A 25,134-nucleotide genomic window follows, 5' to 3' on the forward strand; every position below is an offset into this window, starting at 1 on the left:
TATATGTTTTTGGGATGCAGGTGGAAAGCTGGAATACCAGGAGGAAAATCCAATCACACATGCGGGAGAAGGTGCAAACATCACACAATAATTAGGCACTGAACTTAAGAGGTATAGCACTAGCCTCATATTCAGCACCCATAGTCATTTCATGGTGTAAAATGTTTCTGCAATACATATACAAAGATTCTAATTTTTTAGTTGTATTTGTTTTGGTTTACATAATCCTTCAGAATAAGACCTAAAGATGAACGTTGTCTTAATTCACATAGGATTCATTAACTCTCACATTTTTAAAATAATGCGCAACTGAGAAAATTAGAAAATAATAAATAGATCGGCTTTTTCAAATCTTTCCCACGAGATGGCGCTCTTGGAATGTGATGTGTCACATCGCATGCTTCCAACCTTTAACTTTGTTTTCTTTCATTTGCTCCAGCAGTTGGGTGCAGCTCAGTACCTTTGCAAAGAGTAACGTGAAGTAAAATATACAGGTTAGGCTTAAACAACTAAAATTACAGACTAGTATGCTGTATGCAAAGAGCAATAATCAAGATTGTGCAGTTAAATTCAAGTTAACAATGTACTCTTCTTAATGTTTTTAATTCTGATTTTGAAGGTGTTTGTTTTCTTAATATATATACTGTATACATATTAAATAATCCTGGTTTCAGTACTAGAATTGCTGCATGAAGTATCAGTGCTGCAGATGGTATTAATGTTTCCAGATGCCGGTCGTTACTTTATTTACTGTGTTACATTTAAAAAGGGAGCTATATCACTTTTAAAGCACACTTGTTTTATTCATGATACTCTGTGAACTACGAAATATAACAATAAATGAAGATGATTAGTCGGCTTTCTTACATGTAACTCATAGATGCGCAGCACTGCGAACTCAACTTTGTTGACTTACAAACGGTGTTTATATATGTGTGTGTGTGTGTATTATGTGTTTTGTTGGGGAGTTACAGGGGACTTGGTGTGATTGCTGTGAATGACTATTTAATATTTTGAAATTCTTTGTGAAACAGGTTTCCTGGCCAATTAAACGCTTCCGACGCGTGCGTTGTGTTTCATATTGTGGCAAACTGCTTGGCTAGTAAAGGTAAGCCCGGAAAAAATATTGCGACGGAAGGTAGCTGGCTGTTAGAAGTGCCGGAGAAGTTGACGTGTCCCTAAAGTGAAACCAAAGATCATAGAAAGGAGATTTTCATAGGCGGGTCAGCCTGGGGTTCTGATCCCAAAGAGAGCAGTAATTGGTCCTCAGCTCGCGCATCAACGCTCCTGCATCAGTGTACAAACAGCCCGGGCTGCGTGGATGCTGGGGGTCTGCGGCACCTCCTCTCTGGCAGCAAAGGCAAATAGGTGTCTGCAAGTAAATTCATGTTTAGTCCGTGTCTGTGCTCGCTGTGTCTTATTGCATACACGTGGGAATAAAGTAACTAGTTAAATTAAATAAATACGCTCAAATAGATGTCAAGAAGATAAGAGGATTCGCGACTAGGCTTAAACTCTTAACCAGCCCTGGATGAGACTTCGCAGCCCATTCTAGCCGGGCTGCAAACTGTACTACCCTTATGTTAACCTTTGGACTGCAGATTTTTCTAGGATCAACACCGATCTGGCAGTGAACAGTGAGAAAACAAACATTCTTTGTGCCCCTGTTGGATGTGAAGAACTTTTGTGGTTTAATGCGGGACGTCTTAGCATAAAATCGGACGGACCACCGATCGGCTCTGGAGCGGGTTTCGAACTTAAGGGTAAGAAAGCATTTTTTAAAGAGTGCTTTAATCTACGGGGTATTCGTGGAAAGTATCGTTGGTACAGAATCGTACGCGTCATTTAATGAGCATTTCAATAACATATCACAAGACTATTCTGTTACGTGATCCTAATTATCAACTTATTTTCTTCAAATATAACATGTACCTTTTGATTTTATGTTCCTTTCTGTTGTAGACGATGCCAGAAATGGTGCCTCCTTACATCCAATCATCTCCTTTGAAAGTGGATATATGCAACATCCAAGTAAAATAACTGCTTCACCAGAGTTCTAAAGTAAAAATGAAGAATTTCCAGTCAGTTTGTTTCATCCTGGCGCATTTTTGTCTACATTTGGTGAGTGATTTTCTTAAACAGTCTAATAATTACTTACAGGCCGTTATGTTTCTGCTTATTACGCAGGAATCGAAGTCTCTTTGGTTGAGTTTACTTATAAACAAATTGTACCTGAGAAATATATTACTATAAAGAGAAACTGAAACATAGTGCCTTAGAACATAAACTGAAGCAAATGTTAAAGCTGTGCAGCGCATGCATTAATAAAGACTCCACTGGTTCATTATGTAAAATGTTACAGAAATCTCACTCAAAACTCATCTCTGATTCCATGTTTCAAACTGTTAATTTGCAGTCAGTGTAATATGAAATGTGAAATTCAACACATTATTCAAAACACCTGTTTTAAAACAGGAAGGAATGTTGGCATACTATTTTTAGTGGGGGACTTATTTATTAACTTGTCTTTGTTTAAACCTCCTGCAGAACACTCTTTAAATAATACAAGATGTGTTATATGCTAGAAGCCCTTAAAAAGTGCTGTAGCATACTCTTAAATATTTCCTCTCTGATTCCAAAATGACAGACTTTTTTCAGTTTGTCTGTAAATTGCTTGCATTAGATATTTTAACAGCACATTAGAAGAACTGAGAGGCTTAACTATATAAATTGTGTTACAATTATCTGAGTGGAATAAGAATCAAGCTCAGTACTCATGCTGTGCACAGAAGGACAGTTCACTGCAGCCTCATTTTACATGCTAGTGTATTAAAAGGTCTCATGCATAATAAAGTGCCAGCTACTTTTAAAATAAAATTACACACTAGCATTAACAGCATGTGGAGGATTGGAGAGATTAAAGGAGTATGTTTTCACGAAATAAGAAGCATTGTTCTTGCTTAACATCCTCCAGATGTGCTCTTCAAAATAACATCAAACACGTATTTACAGGTTAGGTGACTGGCTGAGTAAACCAGGAGAAAAAACTGAACTTGTGATTTTTTGGCTTCATATGCAACTTCGGGTTTCAGAAGCTTTTCTTTAATTAAAAAAAAAATCTAATGTTTCTAATAATTTGAAGTGCATTAATGGAGTGTCTTATAGAATATTAGGGCGCAATCATTGCATATTTTTCAATGCAGACCTTAGCTACAGTCATATGCTTACCCCAAAAAAAATCAAGCTATAAATTATTTTGAAATGTTAAACAGATTAAACAAAAGACTAGGCAGATATTTTAAAATAATTAAGTAGTTTAAAACTGCAAGAAGAAACAAAACTTCAGATTTACTGTGGACATTTTTTCTTAAATCCATTGATGGTGCAACTTCTTTAATGTTTCTTGTGTTGCAGTAAACAGTTCATAATCATTTAGCATAAAATATATTTTAGCAGTAACGTATTTCTCTGTATAGCACAAGAAAAATCGTTCCAAATACAAACTCCAGAGACACAGAGTACAGCACATTGTATAGATAAAGATTAAAAAAAAAGAAATGTTTAAATAAAAAAAAAATCTTAAGGATTTCATTTTAACCTCAATGGTGTGTGTATGGGGTGTGTTGGGACTCTGTTCTAACACAATGTGAGTCAGACTGGGGTGGCGTGTATCCATTTGACGTTGTGTCCCGTCCTGTCTGGGGTGAGTTCTCACCTTGTGTCCGGAATAAGCCCTGGCTCTTTATGACTCTGCAATGTGAAGTGTGTGCAGGAAAACCAGCACTGCCATTGTCAACGGGTTTACCACACCATAAATGGTTTGTTTTACGCTACCTAAGTGAGATGTAATTTGGCATAGTTTCTATTGCATAAGTGGTTTGTTAAATGGTACCTACCAGTGCAATTTGTTTAGCAAAAACTGATTAATCACAAAGAATTTTATTAATTTGCTTGTTATTACTAAATCTATCTATCTATCTATCTATCTATCTATCTATCTATCTATCTATCTATCTATCTATCTATCTATCTATCTATCTATCTATCTAAAAAAGGAAAACATTAGTGGTCATAAACAACCTGGTACTTAAAATCTCCTCTCCTTTTTTTCTTTTTTTTTGCCTAAATATTTTCTAAGTAAGTTAATGTCCACAATGTTTTAGAGACATTCAATTAGATTTGAAATAGGGTTTTAATATGTGCACCAGTGTTCTATTATTATTATTATTATTATTATTATTATTGAGTGAATTAAATGAGCAAATGCATATAGAAAGAAAGAATAAAAAATAGCAGTCTTTAAGGCAAAAATAGATAAAACATTTCTAATTATATTAATATTCTTTAAATTTCTTATGCTAAATAACAATAGATAAAACAAATGAATTGGAGCCATACATACTGTATTTATGTCAAATTCAATTGGTAAATATAATAAGTTTATATTAATATCCTCAATTTTTAAACCCTGTCTCTGAGAATGTATAATACACAAATTGCACCCTGGCCATGATATATAATAAATAAACTGTAAGTTACTTTATTAGACTTAAAGGCAGGAGTTTAGAAAATACATCTCCTCACAAGCCACAAGACTCAGATTTTGTTAAATATTTCAGCATGAGATATTTCTTTTTCTATTTATTGTTTCTTCTCTTTTTTTTCTTTTGGTTTTTAAGGTGAATAAACACTGTTCTGCGTCATTTGTTTATAGTATAGCTCTGGAAAGGTGTCTTTTAAGTAATAAATATCTTAAAATTATTTTGACAGAGTTTAAAAATATGTACTGTATGTCTGTTAAATAATGATCACCACTTAGATTAGATCTTATGCAGGATTATATATATATATGTGTGTATGTGTACATTATATATATGTATGTATACTTTATCTATATATGTGTGTCTGTGTGCGTATGTATACAGTATATGATATATAAAATGATTATCAATGTGCATATCTGACATACTTGCGACTCACTCCTAGTATTATTAGAAACTAACATAAAATACTGAAAGAACCACATTAAGGTACTGAGGAACATTTGGTTTGCTAAACATTAGATGGGGTCTAAAGATGGCCTTTCAGCCTCTCAGAAAAGTCAACACATTACTCTTGGTGAGTTCTCATTTATCTTAGCTGCGTCCACTCTGTTGAACTTTTCTCCCTGTTTGTGAATCTCCTTTCGCTTTATCTTTCCAATCAAATTACAGAAAGGTCCATTGGTTCACTTTGGGATTAGTCAATTGCCTTGTAAAAAGCACCATTTTCCCTGATTTTCAGACACTATTTTTATTTGGGCCTAATTTCATACCAATCTTTGTGAGTATCATTTTCTTATCTCTGCGGTGGGTTGGCACCCTGCCCAGAGTTTCTTCCTGCCTTGCACCCTATGTTGGCTGGGATTGGCTCCAGCAGACCCCTGTGACCCTGTAGTTAGGATATAGCAGGGTGGTTAATGGATGGATTTTCTTATCTATTGTTACATTTTGTCATTTTATTTCTTATTTTTAACTTAACTCTGGTTATTCTGTGACTGTCCCTTTGACATCTTTGTGCTTGTTCTTAAATAAACCTTTTAAGAATTTGTGAAATGTTGATAAAATGTGAATTTCACAAGTGGTAATACCAGCTTAATATGTATAATAGCATAGATGGGATAGATGTTGGGTCAGTGTGTCATGTCACCTATACTGTAAGAGTGAGTGGTGTCAGCAGTTATCCAGAAGAACATCCATATTGCTGTAACAATAAGTTTTTTTTTAAAGTAAGAAGCATACTGTATGAAGTTTAAAGTAAACTGAATGCCACTTTCCTATATTATTTAAATAGGAAGAAAGCAGAACGTAAAATTTTTTTTAAAACGGCAAGCATAATGTGTAACATCTCTGGATATTTTCATTGTGCTTTTTCTGGATTAAAGTGATTTGATTTGAAATTGCTGCAGTGGGCTGGTGCCCTGGCTGGGGTTTATTCCTGCCTTGTGCCCTGTGTTGGCTGAGATTGGCTCCAGCAGACCACCATGACCCTGTATTAGGATATAGCGGGATGGATAATGGATGGATGGATGGATGGATTTGAAATTGCTAAATGAATATTGTCATCTTTGAGAGTGTAAAGTACATTGATTTGTTTAGCCCACAGTTTGTGTCTATAAAAACAATCATTTTGGATTATCATTCAAATTGTCTCTGTTTTTGTGAATCTGAAATGTGTAACACCATCTATAAGTTGATATTTTCTGTCCCAGTGGTCAAGCCTTGTGCCATCACGGTGCAGTTTGGTTATCTTGTCACTGCCAGCTGAAATACAGCTATAGGTTAGAGAGTGGTATTTTGATCCACACCCTACTCTGTGCCACTTTCAACTTTGCTCAGTCTGTTGTAAAGTGTGCTCAATTCAGATGCCACTCAATGGATTGCATGCATTTTCTCATAGCAAATATACAAGTTTCGTTTATTCTCTATCAATGGCGCTCATTTCTTACGGGTTCTTTCCCGGCTCCTTGATACAGACCTGTCTCTACATTTGATACTACTCTTTAAATATGGAGAGCTAATGATATGTACTGTGTATTGATGATTAAATTCCCAGTACATTTAACTTTATGTCTGAGAGTAGGTTGATGGTGAACCACATGTTCATAATGGGTTTTTTTCATGTTTTATGAAGTGTTTCAATTTTAGTCAGATTGATTCTTTTGCTTAAATGATGTGTCACATGTGCATTACATCTTCCATACAGTTTTCCCAAAGAATTAAAAAGTTCACATTACATGCTTGTTATAATACAGTTTTATGTTAGTTTTTATTTAGGCACTGAAAATAAAATTTTGAACTACAATCATACATGCTCTATATGTGAAGAATAATGGAAGAAGAGAATGGGAACATAGAGACTGGCTTTGGAGGGGATTCAAGGGAGAATATCTTTTTGTATGTTTTAGGGGCTTCTAGAAATACTGAATATGTCTATTATAATACAGTCGGTTGGCTCCAAGGCCTGAAGCTACTATCTGAAGTCGCAGAAGTAGATTTATTTTTCTTGTTGGATGCACAGCCCTTTTCTCAGTTATCATTGACCATAAATAGTTGAGAATTGAGTTAATAATTGGCAGCCAGGTATGGGCTCCAAAATGCCTTCTAAATGCCTAATATTACTCTAGCATAGCCTGTAATTGGCTCACGAGGACGTTTTAGTTCTGCAGTGTGACCTGAAACAATTCCCAAAGCAGCAACTGCTTCAGTGAGCATTATCATCAAAAAAAAGAAAAAAAAAAGATTAAACTATTGCAGTGCAGTACCATGAAACCTAAAAGCTATTTTCTGCATTGGTGTTAGATAATGATTATGTGATATGCGGTTTAAGATGCGTCTGCCTTTTAGAAAACCAAATCACATTTTATGGTGTATAGTGCAGAAACATGATGTAGATGAAAAGGGTTTCGGCATGTGCTATGCGGGGAAATTAACCACAAAAATGAAAAAAAATCTATATTAGGACATTTAGTTTTTTTCCTTTCCCCATGATATGCAATATACAGTATAGTTGTTAATTATTAGATACGAATGATAAATATTTAAACAAGCACTCTTTATATAGGATCCCTCTGACTAGACCCACCAACTATGAGCAGTAGGCATGATTACAAATGAGGTACTAAGTGTTAAACTTGCTAATGTGAGTATTGACATTGCATGAATTCAGAAATGTATGTACAGAAGTTGAACAGATCAAAGTTTGTACTGTGTTGATGTACTTTCTTGTCAAATTAGGGCACACATTTGTGCAGTAAAACTGTCACTAGTGCTTCCTCAAAGCTCAGTTTCCACCAGTTTCCTTTAAATACCAGCTGAGATCACTACTACAGCAATTCCAGTGGACATCTTTAATCACAACAGATGTGGATGAGTCTGCATATGAACACCTCAGTTCGCTACAGCCAGACTGAAGAAACATGAGAAGGGTTTAGTTTATAAAGGCTAGGAAAATTTGCATAACATAGCTGTAAAACTCACACTTTACACCAATCAGCACAAAGAGAAGAGTATAGGCCAACTAACACCCTATTGTAGGGATAGCAAGGTACCAAAAATATCTCAGTAGATTAAAAGACTTTGGCAAAACATCTTATCAGTAAATAGGAACTTCTTACGTTTAAATACCTGTACTGCAGGTAATAAAAGCCTATCTTCTGCGGTGGGCTGGCGCCCTGCCCCAGGTTTGTTTCCTGCCTTGCGCCCTGTGCTGGCTGGGATTGGTTCCAGCAGACCCTGTGTTAGGATATAGCGGATTGGTTAATGGATGGATGGATGGAATCCCATCATCTCTATGGTAAATATACTGGCACGTGAATTTTTGGTTACCCAGAAAAGTACACAGAAAAAGTTTCCATATAGTACTGTCCATTGTACTTACTCTCCTAGTGTTCATCAGCCCAAACAAATGCATTTTAGGCAAATTGGTGTAATAGCAGGCTATTCAAAATTCTTCTGTCACATTCTGTTTTGTTTTTGACTTGCACGTAAAGCTACAGAGATGGCCTCTGATACTCAACAGTCCTTCAGTTGGCACCGTGTATTGTAGGGTATTTAGAATAAAGAATGTTACACATATCTACCACATTACAGATCTGACCAAAGTTAACATTTAAGTTTTCTTAAATTATTTAAAATAACTTACAAAAATGCAGTTATGCTACAAATGTTGCACACATACAGTGGCACTGTGGGTAACAATAACGTCTCACAGCATTCCAGTTTGACTCTCAACTGCCAAGCTCTGAATGATAAGCTTGTCAATTTATTCCTGGATTTCAATGGCTTTCCTACATCGTCTGTGAAGCTAGTTGGCTTGGCTGGTGTCAGTGTGAACATGTGTATTCCCTACAGGATACAGGCATGGTTTCTACTGGTATAGGAATGGCTCTCTTGAAAATAAAATGGCACAGAAAATCTATAAATGCCTATTTAACGTATCTACCAGCTCTAAACTCATCAATTACAAAATACACTAAATAATTAACAACATATATGAAGATCGGGTGTCACAGTTCGCTGGGTTGAAATCCAGTGCCTCGTCATCGTCTGTGTCGAATTTTCATAATCTCAATGTGTCTGTATGAGTGTTTTCTGCATACTCTTCCTCCTCAGCAACATTTTAAAAGATGTCAGTGTATTTGGCAATACGTAACTAGCTCCATTCCAGCATGAGTGGGCCTTGAAACAGACTAGCGTCCTATCTAAGAGTCTGCCCTTGTGCTTGATATTCCTGGGATCTGATCGTGATCCTGCTCCTGGAATCCTAAACTAGACTAAGAAGGTTTGAGAATGATATCTTACAGATAAAATCAGTTACTTCACAATTTTTAACACTTTGTCAGTTTGCATATAGCAGTTATTTGAAGACAGTTTTATTTTCACCTCTTTATTAAAATGAGATCGGATAATGTTTATTGTTAAGTAACTACAGCTAGAAATTACAATGAACAAGGTATTCTGTACAAACTAACAGTGTCTTCTAGTTGTGGTGCCAAATGTTAACAGCTTATGTTGTTTACCTTTCTTATTAAAGCAACAAGTATTTCATTTTATTCAGTGAGTCAGTCTCTTGATGTAATCTGTTTGGAAAAAGAGCCAGTATTTTTGTTCCCATTAAAGAGCAAAATGAGCTTCAAATTCAAGCGAACTACATACATTTTTATTTTTTTCAGCTGTGATCTTAACAAGGTGTTATATGCTTGAGAAATTAGTCTGTCTCCATGACTTAAAATTGTACATTATCAACTAATGCTAATTTTTTCAGAGTCGAGTCATAGCCTGGGCATCTTGCAATATGTTATCATCCGCCTCACAGATGCTAAAGTCCTATATGACGTCCGAGGTTATGAAAAATGCAGTTTTTCTTATAACCTTGGAGATGAAATACTTTTACAGTTGCCGATTATTCTCTGACTAAATGAAGAAAAAAATAAGGGTCCTCATACTCTACTATTTTGGATCTGATCTCCTTTTTTTAACATATTTTGCAATATTTCACCGTTACTCACACTGTGGCAGACAGTGTGAAGAGATAAGGGGTTGCAATGATCAAACGCTTGCTGTTTTTAATTAAATGGGGCCATGCACCAGCAGTGCGGGTCCTCTATTCTAATTGTATTTTATTCTCATCCCTCTTACATTTTGGTTAATAACTTTTAGGTCTATTGAGCTATGTCAGTCAAACATGACATTTATGATATGCTATATAAAAGCTTGTGTATGTGCAAGTTTTATTTTTTTTTGTTGATCACATGGAAGAGCTGATTTTTTATGTATGTATGCAGATGCGCCTAATTTCTTCACATAATTAATTCGGGAACAGTGTTGTGAAATGGTATCTCAGAAGAAGATGATTGGTAAAGTAGTCTTAACTGCCATATAGGACTAGCTACTCATTTCCTCAATTTATGTAAATAATGCTCAACATCTACCTGCTATTAACCAACTGAGTCAATCCAACTTAATTAAACAGTGCTCATGATCAAATTAAGTTAAATGAAACAAATACAGGAATGGCGAATATCTTGATACTTGGAACAATGTACAACTCATTATTTAAAAAAGGCTATTATTTTAAAAGAACTCTGCCTTTTTATACATTATGCTTCCATCCCACCATCTTGTTCAATCAATTCATCAACCAAACAATCAACAGAATTGCACAGTTGAAAATAATTGTGATCTTTTACAGTATAGCAATGTAACCCCATATGATAACTCTTTGACAGAAGAAGCAAGTATCGCAGTTAAGAGAGGCTAACATATTCTGCTGGAAAAAAAAATAAACTGTGTGGTAAATCCAAAAATTTGGAATGAGCCGTTTGAGTGGTCTGTGGAAGAACCAATGATGGATAGTCACAATGGTGGCAGTGGCACACGGATGTCAGAGAGCAATGTGTATTGGCAGTTCGGTGTGAGCAGGGGGTGAACATGCTCTGCTTGCACAGAACAGGATGGCGTTCTGATGGGTGACCAACACTGTACACAGGATACCTTTCAGCCAAGACCAACAACTAAGAGATTTTTGTGCAAGGGGTTAAGAGTAAACAGTTTTAAACCCTCCAATTGCAAAAAATGTGACAATGGCTGTGGATTACAATAGTTGCAGTTGAAACTGATTCACTGGATCTTGCCAACGCTGTGAGATTGTGGAATGCTATGGGCTTTGTGAAGCTGCTGGTGAGAGAAACTGCACTTCTTGAAGCTCCTGGGATGAATCTTTTGAAAAAAAAATTCTTCTTACACTCACTCAGCAGCAGTGGGAAGTCAAAGAACTAGTTAATGATCCCAACAGTGTGTGGCCGCCAGGGGGCACACCACTCCCCCAAACTCGACACAGACAAACACTACGCCAAAGTCCGGCACAACACACATTTATTGAAGTGTGGTGTAAAGCTTCATAAATCGTTCTCGCCTGCACAGTCCTAGCACACATTACAAAGCTCAAGAATGCTGTCTCTTTTTTCCATTTCCACCCCTCATTTGGCAAGCTTCGTCCTCTTCCTCCCGACTCTGGCTGCTCGAGTGAAGTGAGGTGGTCCTCACTTCCTGCCTATGGGAGCACTTCATCTAGCTCATTAGCATTATTTGGAAGTACTCACAGGTGTGGTGGAATCCCAAAGTAGGGCTCGGCAGTTCCCCCGGAACCCAACCGGGCTGTGCCAATCTCCAACTCCCATGGAGCCCTGTGGGGATATGAGGTGCCACTGCAACTCTGGGGTTCTGCCTTCTAGTGCTCCGGGGGAGGCAGTGCCCTGTGTACATCATCTCCCTTGGTCCTTCCATTATGCCAGCTTACCAGCTGGGAAAGGGCCCCAACCATCCGTCACAACTGGTAATGGATTTTGGTTGATAGTCTGCAGTTTGTGCTAGCACTCAAGGTGAAGACACAGACAACTCTTCAGAACTGAGTATGGCAGTGAAATTCGTACTGGCCACCTCACACACAACTTGGCACAAACCTCAAATGCTAAGTATAATGCCAAACTTCTGTTCAAATTATAGGATACTATGAGTTAGAATATATAATCGTATATGTTTTACTGTTCTTATAATAAATTAGCCAAAGTACCTGGCACTTTCAACGTATAATTAAATGTGAAAAACTGTCATTTGGAAATTCAGCATGGCTAAACACAGCCCACATAAAGTCAAAAAGACGTATGCTTAGACAAAAGCTGCAATCTAGCAAGACAATTAAACTGTTATCAAAATTAGAGGAAAATGCTGTATGTTCCTGTGAGACCGCACCAGTACACAAAACTATGTGTGCACTGAATGTGTACACCGTTTAGCTCCAACACGCATGTCCTACCTGATGGGAATTTCCCCCCTTTTATCATAACCCCTTCCCCTATATGACATATATCCTGTATTTTAAGTTGGACCAACAGCAATACACATACAAACTTTCATAAAGAACAGTGCAGCCATTTATGCACGATTTGGAAACAGAAATCCAAACAGCTAATGATTTATAAGTTTATTTACAATATATTGTATAGATGATGTAGATGTTCTTGTTGCTCATGTTGTATAATTGCTTTAAACACTTTAGTGTTCTAATTTCTAAGGTATAAGTGGTCCTATGAATTCTGGCATTCACGTGAAAGCGGTCATTTAACTAGCAGTCATGGTGGTGCATTTTCTGTCTGTTCCAGGTACAGTGAATGATCTGAACCTTCATACCCATGTGTGGCACATATAGTAAAATAATACAGCCATATTCCCATAACTTCAATGTTATAAACAACATATTTCTTTGCTGCATATTTAATATGAAGGGTTAGAGCATCTAACCTGGTCAATGATTATGCAAGTAAAAATGGAAGTCCAAATTCTGCAGCAGTGTACTTATTTTTTTTTTTGTTTGTTTTTAACTCTCACCTCTATTGTTATAATTTATTTCCTTCAATTTTTGTTTGCTTTTCCATTTGTGTTGTTGTCAGCTGTACCATTTTGTTTTTAGTTGCTGTGGTGCCGCCATGTGTTTCCAGGGGTGTGCCTACATGTGCATGCATACATTTGATGTCACGGTGGGCATCTAAATTAAAGAAAAGCATTACACATCATTACAATCGATAAATGAAAGACCATTTGTTTAGAGAGAAGAAGTGGTTTCATCAGCATTTTTTTTATATTGATCAAGAGCTATTTTGTCTCATTATTTTGGTAGTTGATCTCAATTCATTCTTTGGTCCTCTAAGAGGATCTCTGCTTTACTCTAAATAGTAAAAATGGAAAGATCAAAATGGTTCTAACGAATGCGTAATTGTATGACCTTATCATCATTGTATTTAACGGGTTAGCACAGTGACGTAGCGGACAGTACTACTGTCTCACTAAGTTCAAGTCCAGGCCCCATCACTTTAAGTGTAGAGTTTGGAAGGTCTCCTTATGACTGAATGGGTATTTCTATTGCTTATTCCAACTTTCTCCTAATTTCTATGTTAGATTATCAGATAACTCAATATTATCCAGTTGTGGGACTGTGCATTAGCATCCCTGCAGTGGACTAGCACCTCTTACTCCAGAGATCGGCCATGGCAATCCATCACCCTAAACTGGAGGAATTATCTTTCACCTCTTTATCATCATTACTTGTAAATACAGTGTATGTACACTGCTCACAAAAATTAAAGGAACACTTTAAAGAAACACATTAGATACATCAGATCTCAATATGAAGTTGGATATCTATACAAATAACGACTGGGCAATGTCTTAGGAACAAAAGGATGCCAAGTCTTTTAATGGAAATAAAAGTTTTCTGCCTACAGAGGGCTCAATTGTGTAGACACCCTAAAATCAGAGTGAAATGAAGATGTGGCAGGCTAGTCCATTTTTTCAAAAACTTAATTTCTGCTACTCAAAATGCTTTTCAGTATCTTCTGTGGCCCCCACGAGCTTGTATGCATGCTTGGCAACGTCGGGGCATGCTCCTAATGAGACGACGGATGGTGTCTTGTGGCATTTCCTCCCAGATCTGTATGAGGGCATCCCTGAGCTGTTGTACAGTCTGAGGAGCAACCTGGCGGTGCCTAATGGACCGAAACATAATGTCCCACAGATGTTCTATTGGGTTTAAGTCAGGGGATCGTGAAGGCCATTCAATTGTTTCAATTCCTTCATCCACCAGGTACTGCCTGCATACTCTTGCCACATGAGGCCGGGCATTGTCGTGCATTAGGAGGAAACCAGGACCTACTGCACCAGCGTAGGGTCTGACAATGGGTCCAAGGATTTCATCCTGATACCTAATGGCAGTCAAGGTGTCTTTGTCTAGCTTGTAGAAGTCTGTGCGTCCCTCCATGGATATGCCTCCCCAGACCATCACTGACCCACCACCAAACTGGTCATGCCGAATGATGTTACAGACAGCATAACATTCTCCATGGCTTCTGCAGACCCTTCAACGTTTGTCACATGTGCTCAGGGTGAACCTGCTCTCATCTGTGAAAACACAGGGTGCCATTGGTGGACCTGACAATTCTGGTATTCTATGGTAAATGCCGATCGAGCTCCACTGCGCTGGGTTGTGAGCACAGGGCCCACTAGAGGACGTTGGGCCCTCAGACCACCCTCAAGAAGTCTGTTTCTGATTGTTTGGTCAGAGACATTCACACCAGTGGCCTGCTGGAGGTCATTTTGTAGAGCTCTGGAAATGCTCATCCTGTTTGTCCTTGTCCAAAGGAGCAGATACCAGTCCTGCTGATGGGTTAAGGACCTTCTATGGTCCTGTCCAGCTCTCCTAGACTAACTGCCTGTCTCCTGGAATCTCCTCCATGCCCTTGAGACAGTGCTGGGAGACACTGCAAACCTTCTGGCAATGACACACATTGATGTGCCATCCTGGAGAAGTTGGATTTCCTGTGCAACCTCTGTAGGGTCCAGGTTTCACCTCATGCTACCAGTAGTTACACTGACCATAGCGAAATGCAAAACTAGTGAAAAAAACAGTCAGAAAAGATGAGGAGGGAAAAATGGCAGTGGCTTCCACCTGTTAAACCATTCCTGTTTTGGGGGTCATCTCATTGTTGCCCCTCTAGTGCACCTGTTGTTAATTTCATTAACAGCAAAGCAGCTGAAACTGATTAACAACCCCCTGTGCTACTTAACTGACCAAATCAATATCCCAGAAGTTTCATTGACTTGATGCTATATGCTGATTAAAAAGTTTTCCTTTAATTTTTTTGAGCAGTATATTTTATCACATATGGTTTTATTTAGTTCAGATTAAGCAGCCTGGTCTCAGAGAGTCATACTGGCTGCAGTTTTTTGTTTCAACCAGTTCCTCCATTAAATTCTAGTTCTCATTGTTAATATGACATGTCATTTACTGATGTGGTTTGACCTGCCGTCATTCTAACATGTCTAAAATTATCATTAAATTGTAATTGTTTGAGAAAAAATACTAAAATATTGTGTGATAGTATACTAAGATCCTCAATTTCTCTGTGTCTATAATCAGATTATTTCTTATTATAAACACTATTTTATGAAGAATCAAAACAGTTAAGACTTTAGTTTGAATCATTAGTTATTTGCATTACCGTGTGAATACTAGTTATAAAAAAAAAATCTGAATCTTGACAAACAAGTATCTTAGACGAAGAAAAGTAAAGGGAACTGAGTGAACCCCAATAAAGTTGTGACATCAGTACGCATCTTTCTAAATTTTACAGAGAGGTGAATTCACGCCACTGGTACATTAGCCCCTGAGAGTGCAGACACAGTTGACATGAATCAATATTCATCAACCTACTTATTTTACAAGTCCAATTCTTCATTATAGACCATGCGCGAAGTCTCAGACCTGTCCCAGTGGAATTGTATACAAATTAGTAGTCAGTTCTGAGATGGATGCATTTTGTAATATGGAGACCAAAACTGTACACAGTATTATAGGTACTTCTGATAGGCAATCTTTAAACTCCATTCTAGGTTTATGTTACGAGTCAATTCTCAGCTTCATATCAGGGATCAGGATTGTCTTGCAAAACCCCTTCAGCTGACAGTGGTATTTAGCATCGGGGTCAGTAGCTCTTTCAAGGCCTTTGTGTTGTTTAAAAGGAGTAGGCCAGCTCTTTGCTTTGGGGGTTTCTCTCTCTATCTCTCAGCAGCCACATAAAACAAGAATGATTCCAGTCAAGGCTTACCACTGTGAACTTAGATGGTTGAGGAGTATAATTCCATGAAGAACAGACCGTAGGGATAGGAAATTCTGGATGGGATTAGTTACCAAAAATCTTCTATTATGCTTCATAGAAGTCTATTATCCATCTTATCTCAAGGTAGTTGGTCTCAAATTGAAGTGCTACTTCACAAATGATGTACTGCCGCAATTATGCATTCTGCCACTTTCTTTAGACCGAGCCGACTTAGAATTGCCAATTAACCTACTAGTTGGAAGGAGTACCTGGCAAGCCCCACATAATTATCAGGCTAGTTGTCAAACCAGGTCCCCGGAGGTGTGAAGGAGAAGTGCTAATAAGTGTAGTGCTGTGCCACCCATCTAATTACATGAGAAGCTCAGCTAAAATCATATTCTGAAACTCTTAGCTCTTTAATATTTGTTTATGAAAATAAACATGTCTGTCGTTTGCATATTGCATTTTACATTGTTATTTAATATGTAAATAGTGTTTTTTTATGGGTTAGGAGTAAACCCACATCTTACTATTAGAAAAGTGAGGTGTTTATCAATTCCCAAATTCAGAAAGATTATCGTAACATACAATATACATAAACTATAAATTACCAAAGGCATGGCATATAAAATATATATGAGTAGAAAATGGCAAAAAAGGCACTACTCAAGATTATATACTGTACGTAAAAATGATAATCTGTTATGATTAATAGAAGTCAGCAAGCTTTAAAAGTAATTTGGATAAAACAGACAGAGGAAGTTAAAAGAGAAGTTTAAAAATGAGGAAATTAATCTTCACTATTGAAAAACAAAGTATTAATCATGAAGGATTAAGAGACTAAAAATTTAAGAAAATGTAAAGTAGCTTTCAGATTACAGAAAGAGCTGACAAATCAAGGGACTTTAGGTTTGATTTGTGAGTTTTTTAATAGTATAATTGACTTTTATACACTTTTAACTATTGCTTACAGAAACAAGAACACAATTCCCAAGCCACTATTTGCTTAGGAAATTTTGCATAAACTCCTTCTCCAGAGAGATATTTAGAGTGAAAATCTATTTGATTTTTTTAAAGGCACACTAGCTGGAGAAAGTGTAATAAAACTTGAAGAAGGATTAAGAACGCTCCTTAATCTCAGGATTCTGATAATACAGCATGGGCTGATTGATTAGTTTTTCAGGAAGCTTATGTCAAAAAAACTAATCCGTCTTTGGATTGTGCCAGCCTTGTAAGGTTTTTCACTCCGGCACTTTATCATTGCAACAAATTACAGTGCTGCTGGCCTGTGATAAGGCACTCGTTTCTTTCGTACTTCTGTCCCACTGGACAATAAAATGCTGTTTATATTCTCTAGCCCAGTGCGGGGGGATCTTCAGACAGGCTCCTCTTCGGATTTCCTTGTGAAAGGGAAACTTACATAGATCTTGAAATTGCTGAGCAATTGAGAAAAAAAAAAACGGTGCTCCGTTAAGATTGTAACCTGTTAAATCTTAAGGGACTGATTAAAAGTGGATTTAGGAGAGTTTGTCTATAAAGATAGCTCATCTTCAGTTTACAATATTCATTTTGAGACTTGCTCGTGTAGACTGCTATCTGTGGGTTCAAATAGAATTTAAAGGTGAGTGTTGCAATGATAATCTCTGATAAGGGATGGTTATTGTCACATTGAGTCCTGTCTCCAATGTGAACCTCAGTATGTAGTCTCTTACAATATTTTTTAGATGAGTATTTTTATGAAATGCTGCTTAATTAGTTAGAAAGGATGGGGCAATTATGCACAAAATTACAGTATGTTAGTAAAATTGTTTATGATTTTCATAGTGACGATTTTCACAAACAAAGCTAACAAGGATAATGCAGCAACCTGCACTTGAAATAATGAGCACAACACCACCCTTGAGATATATATTTGAACATTTTGAAGCACAGCCAAAATACCTGAATTGCTCAGGGACACATTGTGCAATCTTGTACAGCTCTGAAGATGTAGGCTTCAATTTTTTACCTGTGGTGCCTACTATAATTTGACATATAGACAGCCCATAAAAAGTGTTTGTTCCTGTTTTATTGTGTTACAGTAGGAAATCTTAATTTATGTAATTTGGACTTTTTAAAATTTTTAACACATAAAAGCAAAAGTTAAATTCTTCAAACAAGACTAGGACTCCTTGGATGTTATAATAATAATTACAAGAAAGCTGTGAGATACAGTACATGAACTGAGCTTATGGAGCCAAGGTTGATAATTATGTCTATATGTGGCTATATGTACAGGGTGAGTCAAAAATGTTAATACTAAGGGCACTGCTATGTATATACGTATATACAATCTATGTGCCACATATTGTACATGTGTTGAGCATGATGGCGAACAGGTTGAGACTTTTTTTGTAAATCATCTTACACATTTGAAGTATGTTTTGTGGATAAATTGCTTCCGCCACTCAAATGTTAACATAATTTTGATTGACCCTGTACTGTAATTGTAGTTAAATTAGTGATCAACTATTGAGGAATGATGGTTACTGTTGTTGAATGTTGGCATTGAAGTTTTACGAGATTCACCAAATGACATTCCATGCACAGTGACACTGTTATGTCAATAAATTAACAAGTTTAAATAAATAAATAAATAAATAAATAAATAAAGGCCTGGTGGAAGAGTATATGTCAGATCTGTGATGGACGAAAGGGTTGGTTCTTGCCTTATGCTCAGTAGTGCTGCTATACAAGCACTGTCTCCCTGTGACTCTCAGATTTGTTTTAAGTGAGTTGAACAAGTGGATGTTTGGATATGAAATAGCATACCATAATATTCTCATTTGGGTCCTGGGGAGAGATTCAGACCTATTTCAGCCCCGACTGAACAAGGCAAATAATAGCCCTTAGACAGGATGTAAGTATATTGTCAATTTAAGGAACAAAAACTAAATGAAATCCGAAATACTCAAACAAAGTGCTGCAGTAGGCGATTCTGCCAGGATCGTGGCTCAGGTATCTTGGGTTAGAACGCTGTGTCTGAATGTTGTCTGTGTGGAGTTTTACATGTTTTTCCCATGTCTATGAAGGTTCCCCACTATGTTCTCCAGCTTTCTTTCCACATCCACAAACATGTGCAGGTTAATTGGTGTCCTGTTCAGTGCTACTGGAATTGGCCCTGTGGCGACAAATTTTGGTTAAAAAAGTTTGAATATGTTATGTGTTATGAAATTCTCAATTTACTCATCTCAGTTGTGTCAGTATTTGTGTTAGAGCACCTTTAGCTGAAATTCCAGACCTGAGTGTTGTGGGAAATTTGCTCTTCTAAACTTAAAGATGGGGACTTTAAGCACACAGGTATTTTTAACTCCTGAAAGATTTTCTCGACTCCTTTATAGACCAACTTTTAAGTCACTCTAGTTACTGACTTTTAATGTTTGAAGCGCTATTTAGGTGAGTTTTGTTTTACTCCAGGACATGGGGTATAGTCAGTGCTTGAAGTTGTCTGGTGTGAATCGGTTCCCCATACTGGTGCTTCCCCATTCTTTTCTTATAAGTACTGGTTGCTAATGTATGCATACAGTTAATTCGGACCACATGAGCACCTTTATTTATCATAACAATATGCCTGTTTGCATACTTTTCAATATAAGTTGTTCATGTGGATCTTCAAGGGGATATCCCCAACCCCCCAGGTTATTAAGTACGCACAACCAGGAGTACCAGCAGTTCATTTTTTTTCACTTCAAGCACCGGTACTGGGTAAAGTAATCATTACCAAGGCCCTCTGTAATTTTAGTCCCATCCGAATCTCTCAAATGATAGAATTTTACTGACATGTTGATTCGCACAGGACTAATTTAACATGGGGTTATTTTTATGGACTTTTTATAGAAGGTAAAAGTTTCCATAATCTTTACTGGGACATGAACGCACAGTCACAATAGCGTAAGTGATTCGGACGAGACCTTAATTACAGAGGTCCTCCAGTAATAATTACTTTACCCCACCTCCTGGTAATCCCATCCGAATAGGGCTTAAGCCAGAGCAATGCAGCGTTTATTTTGATTACCATCCTGCTGAAGGGTAACTTTTTCTCATCTGCTGGGTCTCTTACAGTTTGCAGAAGGTTTTATTCCAGGATTCACTGGGACTTTGCTATATCCACCCTATGTTCAGCCTACACAAATCTTACAGGCTCTGCACTCAAAAGCATCACTCTTACAGAATGGTACTGTCTCTATCATGCTTCAAGTGTGTTTTTATAATGACATGTAGCGTTATGCCGCTGATAAATATGCAAACCCTTATGTATAGCTTTCCTCTTTCATGATTTAAGTATCCACTCAATTAATACATTCATTGTTTCTCCCATCTTTCCAGTAGTAGACTATAATTTGTTTTATAGTTGTTACAGGCCGCCCATGGTCTTCCTGAGAAGCTCTCTTCTTCTTAGAATAGCCAGTTTTAGAAAATGGCACATTCTGTGCTGTACTGCTGTTGTGCCATACTGTCTTTAATCCTTTGTAATAAATTCTGCTTTGTTTTAAAAGCCTTTTCAGTGCCTATGCAATTTTCAATGTCGCTAATCGAAGCTTATGTCTTTTTGATGTAGAAGCAGCACTAACTGATTGTGAGAGTTTTAACCCAGACTTGTGTAAAAAACTGTATTTGCTTACAGGCTCAGTCCATCAAATGGATATTATGATAGAAAATCTGGTTATATCAGAGTTTCTTTGATATCTAGTGTCTATTTTTGACAAACTCCTTATAACCAGCGGTGGAGATCTTACAATATCATTTACAAGATTCACACATTGACAAATCTGTGACATAAGTAGCTGCAGATCTTTTAAAGTGGACTTTGCATCTCATTTTAAAAATGGTGTCACTTGCTATTAGAGGATCGTTAGAGGAAACCAAATCTAAGCAAGGCCTTGGCGATGCCATACAGCTTCACATTCATGAGGATGGTCATGACTACAGTGCAAGTGATATTTTATGAGCTTTCAATGTGATAATATTTTTTATCCCAGGAGATTCACTACCTTACAAACCAGAAACGTTCACAATTTTATTTATTTTTTTCTAGTTATCCAGTTTGTGCATCTCAACACTAGCAGAGAGCCTGCCATGAGTTATAGAAAACAATCGTTTGTATTTGACATATATTATATTGGCTGTCATTATAAAATACTATTATTTTGACAACTTGAGGTAGTCATGGAATTGGTGTGTTTTGTTATACTTTTCTGGTTGCCTTTAAGACAGAAGAGGGACAGACTCAGAAGAAGTTGAGTCTATCTGATCATGTCATAAGTACATGAGGTTGCTGCAGAGAAAGGCAATTGGGAATGGAGTGGGATACTAGAACAAAGGAAAAATAATTAAAGACTTATTGGGTTAACAAAAGATAATGTAATTGGGGCATGTCTTTCTCTTGGAAATGTCCTTCATATTTCTAAGACAGAGAAAAATATTTTGCATTAATCATTTCAGGCCGGGTGAATGATTGTGCGATTTATAGCTCAACCACATCACTGGTGCAGGAGGCTAAAGCTTCACCCTGGTCACTGTCTACATAGAGTCTGTCTATGTCTCTGTGCTTTATTTTTTTGCTTTGTGTTGTCTGTTTTTCCATATATGTGTGTTTTACTTGGAATGGTAAACTGAATTTGTATTCAGTGGATGAGTCAGTGCAGATGTGTACTGTATGTGCATTTGGTTGGTGCCTTCTTCATGGCTAATTTTTGTTTTTTACCTATTGCTGGCAGAATGGGTTCCATCTGTGAATACAAAATGGAATAAGAACGTTCAGTTTGAGTTGGAGTTTTGCACAGGTGCTAAAAGTCAAATCCAAACCCACCCATACATTTTGTATTTGAACCCAAACGCATCCATGTCTGCAACAGTTTGTGCATAAATCCACCTGTACCCCCTATATCCATACATGAATTCATCCTACAGCCATACAATAAATTTCCATTTCATGACCCTGCACAACTGACCTTACTTAATAATAAACAAAATTAACTGTCCTCAGCTAAGTATAGATGATGTCCACATTTATTTTGATGGCATCAACTCCAGAGTCATGTGTTCAGATCCCTGCTCTCTATACAGGGTTAACAACGCAACTTCTCAAGGGTTTCTCCCCATATCCTAAACAAACACATATTTAAATTTGACTATCAATTGCATTGCATGGCATTGCAGTTTTCATTCCACCTGATGACACATTACAAATATTGACCCAGCTTTTGTAAATACCTTATCAAATGGCTTATAACAGAGACACGTATGTTGTATTTCTCATTCAAACAGATAGTACATCACAAACATTAAGTCAGCTTTTATGAATCCCACACCAAAATGCATATAAGAAAGACACATGTATTTAATTTCTTATTCTACCAGATGGCACACATATTAACTGTACAATACAATACAATACAATTTATTTTTGTATAGCCCAAAATCACACAAGAAGTGCTGCAATGGGCTTTAACAGGCCCTGTCTCTCGACAGCCCCCCAGCCTTGACTCTCTAAGAAGACAAGGAAAAACTCCCCAAACAAAAACCTTGTAGGAAAAAAATGGAAGAAACCTTGGGAAAGACAGTTCAAAGAGAGACCCCTTTCCAGGTAGGTTGGGAGTGCAGTGGGTGTCAAAAAGAAGGGGGTCAATACAATACAATACAATACACAGAATAGAACTGTACTTTTGCATATCCCATACTAAATGGCATATAACAGAGACACGTGTATTTCATTTATCATTCCAACAGATGGCACATCACAAACATTGACTCTGCATTTACAAATCCCATAGCAATACCATATAATAGAGACATATGCATTCCAACATTTATAGTAATGCATTTTATCACTAAAAATGTTTGTGATGCACCATCTGTTAGAATGACAAATGCAAAGCATTTTATATATATATATATATATATATATATATATATATATATATATACTGTGGCATCAGCTTGTGCCTCCTCCAGACCGCGAGGGGGCGTCCGCCCTGGTTGTGTTGGGGGCCTCGGGTAGAGGGCTTGGAAGCCCAGCCCTGTAGGGACCCGTGGCCACCGCCAGGCGGCGCCCCGGTGCTTGTAGAAGTCTGGAGCCCAGCACTTCCGCAACACCAGGAGGTGCTGGGGGGAAGAAGACAGGGGACACCTGGAGGGCTTCCGGGTGCGCAGCCGGCATTTCCGCCACACTGGGGCGTGGCTACGGAGGAATGCCGGAAAGCAGCTGGAGCCCATCCGGGTTCCTATTTAAGGGGCCGCCTCCCTTCAGTCGATGGTGGATGTCGGGTGGAAGTGGACAGAGCTGGAGAGAGGACTGGAGGCGGCCAGGAGAAAGGCATTGGAACTGTGAGGCCTGGACTTTGGGGAATCGGTGCAAGAGGCACTGGGATTTGAGAGCACGTGATAAACTGTACATAGTTTGTAAATAAAAGTGTGTTGGGTGCAACAATGATGTCCGTCTGCCTGTGTCCGGGTCCTAGTCCACAATATATATATATATATATATATATATATATAAAGATTACCATTTCCATGTGTGTGATTTGATGGTTTTCCCCAACATTATTACTTCATGTGTAAAGCAATTCTTTAACCAAAAAAACACAATATATTTTTCATTATAACCATTATACCATTATAACTGGGGATGTAAAGCAATATTGTATCCACCAGCTGACACCCATGGGAAATGAACCTCAAACCATTCTACTCTGAACAAACAAGCGCTGTTTTACTACTACAGTAGTCTTCAAGTACAGAAGCATACTGCATTTGTCCACATTGAATGGACACTTGAAATGACTTATTGGACTGCAAAGTACTTTAGAGAAGAAGCAGCTTTGAGTTTCACAGTCCAAGATTTCAGCTCTTAAACCACCACTTCTTGCCAAAGGGAATACAGTCCATCAATAGGCCACATACAGCCTTAGTGTAAGTTTATTTCATGCAATACGACTCTACTAGACATGGTGCATTTTTTAGAACATTTTTCATAGCATGTAAATCCTGACCTGAACATTGCTTCTTGGATGTCTTTTGTTTGTCTTATGTTTGTCTCTTACACTCCAATCCTAATGCAAGTTTGCTTTTTTTTCCGCTTTTACTCAGTGAGTAGACCCAGTCATTTTAACCATATCTATTAATTTTTCAGATCTTTTATGTATACTTTGTCTCACTCTATTTTGATTACCATTTTACTTTTTCGAGCTAGGCCAATAGGTATTTTGAGCCATCAACTGTTAACTGCTTTTTTTGTTAACTGCTTATCTTCAGGTTAATGTCTTTAAGTTTCTCAGAAATTTCGTAGTACAGATGTTTAAATAAAATTTTACAACCATAGCATAAGCCTCTTTGCATTGCATAAATTATTCTAAATACAACACACACCTTTTTAATTAATATCATTACTTTTTTGTCACAAATATCTCGATTTGAAGAAACACTAATTTGAGTAGCAGACATCTTCTGCCCATTCATTGTCCGTAACCTCTGTCATTAAATGATTTGACTTAGCCTTTCTTCCAGTCCTAACTTTTGCAAAGTTTAAGCATTTTTAAACATTCGGTATATGCCAAAGGAATCACAATATAAAATACACTCATCAGGCACTTTATTAGGTAGGAATGTTCAGTTGCTTGTTATCACAAATATCTAATCAGCCAATCATATGGCAGCAACTCAGTGCATTTAGGCCTGTACACATTGTCAAGAAGACCTGCTGAAGTTCAAACTGTGCATCAGAATGGGGAAGAAAAGGGATTTAAGTAACTTTCAACATGGTGTGGTTGTTGGTGCCAGATAGGCAGTTTCTGAAATACTAAGACCAGCCCATCTGTGGAGATTTTCACACACAACCATCTCATGTGGTTACAAAGAATGATCTGAAGAAGTGAAAATGTCCAGTGAGTGGCAGTTCTCTGGGCAAA

General features: G+C 37.4%; 1 protein-coding gene across 1 annotated transcript in view; it reads left to right on the forward strand.

Moving 5' to 3' along the window:
* The first annotated feature begins 980 nt into the window (after positions 1-980).
* The window catches only part of nxph2a (neurexophilin 2a), a 96,035-nt gene continuing 71,881 nt past the window's right edge, over positions 981-25,134 (forward strand). The window contains exons 1-2 of the mRNA XM_039757372.1: positions 981-1,763; positions 1,963-2,121. Of these exons, the coding sequence (XP_039613306.1) occupies positions 2,068-2,121 (54 nt within the window). The 5' untranslated portion in view covers positions 981-1,763; positions 1,963-2,067. The remainder of the gene's footprint in view (positions 1,764-1,962; positions 2,122-25,134) is intronic.

Source organism: Polypterus senegalus, chromosome 6 (genome assembly GCF_016835505.1).
Source record: "Polypterus senegalus isolate Bchr_013 chromosome 6, ASM1683550v1, whole genome shotgun sequence".
In the NCBI taxonomy this organism is placed as follows: domain Eukaryota; kingdom Metazoa; phylum Chordata; class Cladistia; order Polypteriformes; family Polypteridae; genus Polypterus; species Polypterus senegalus.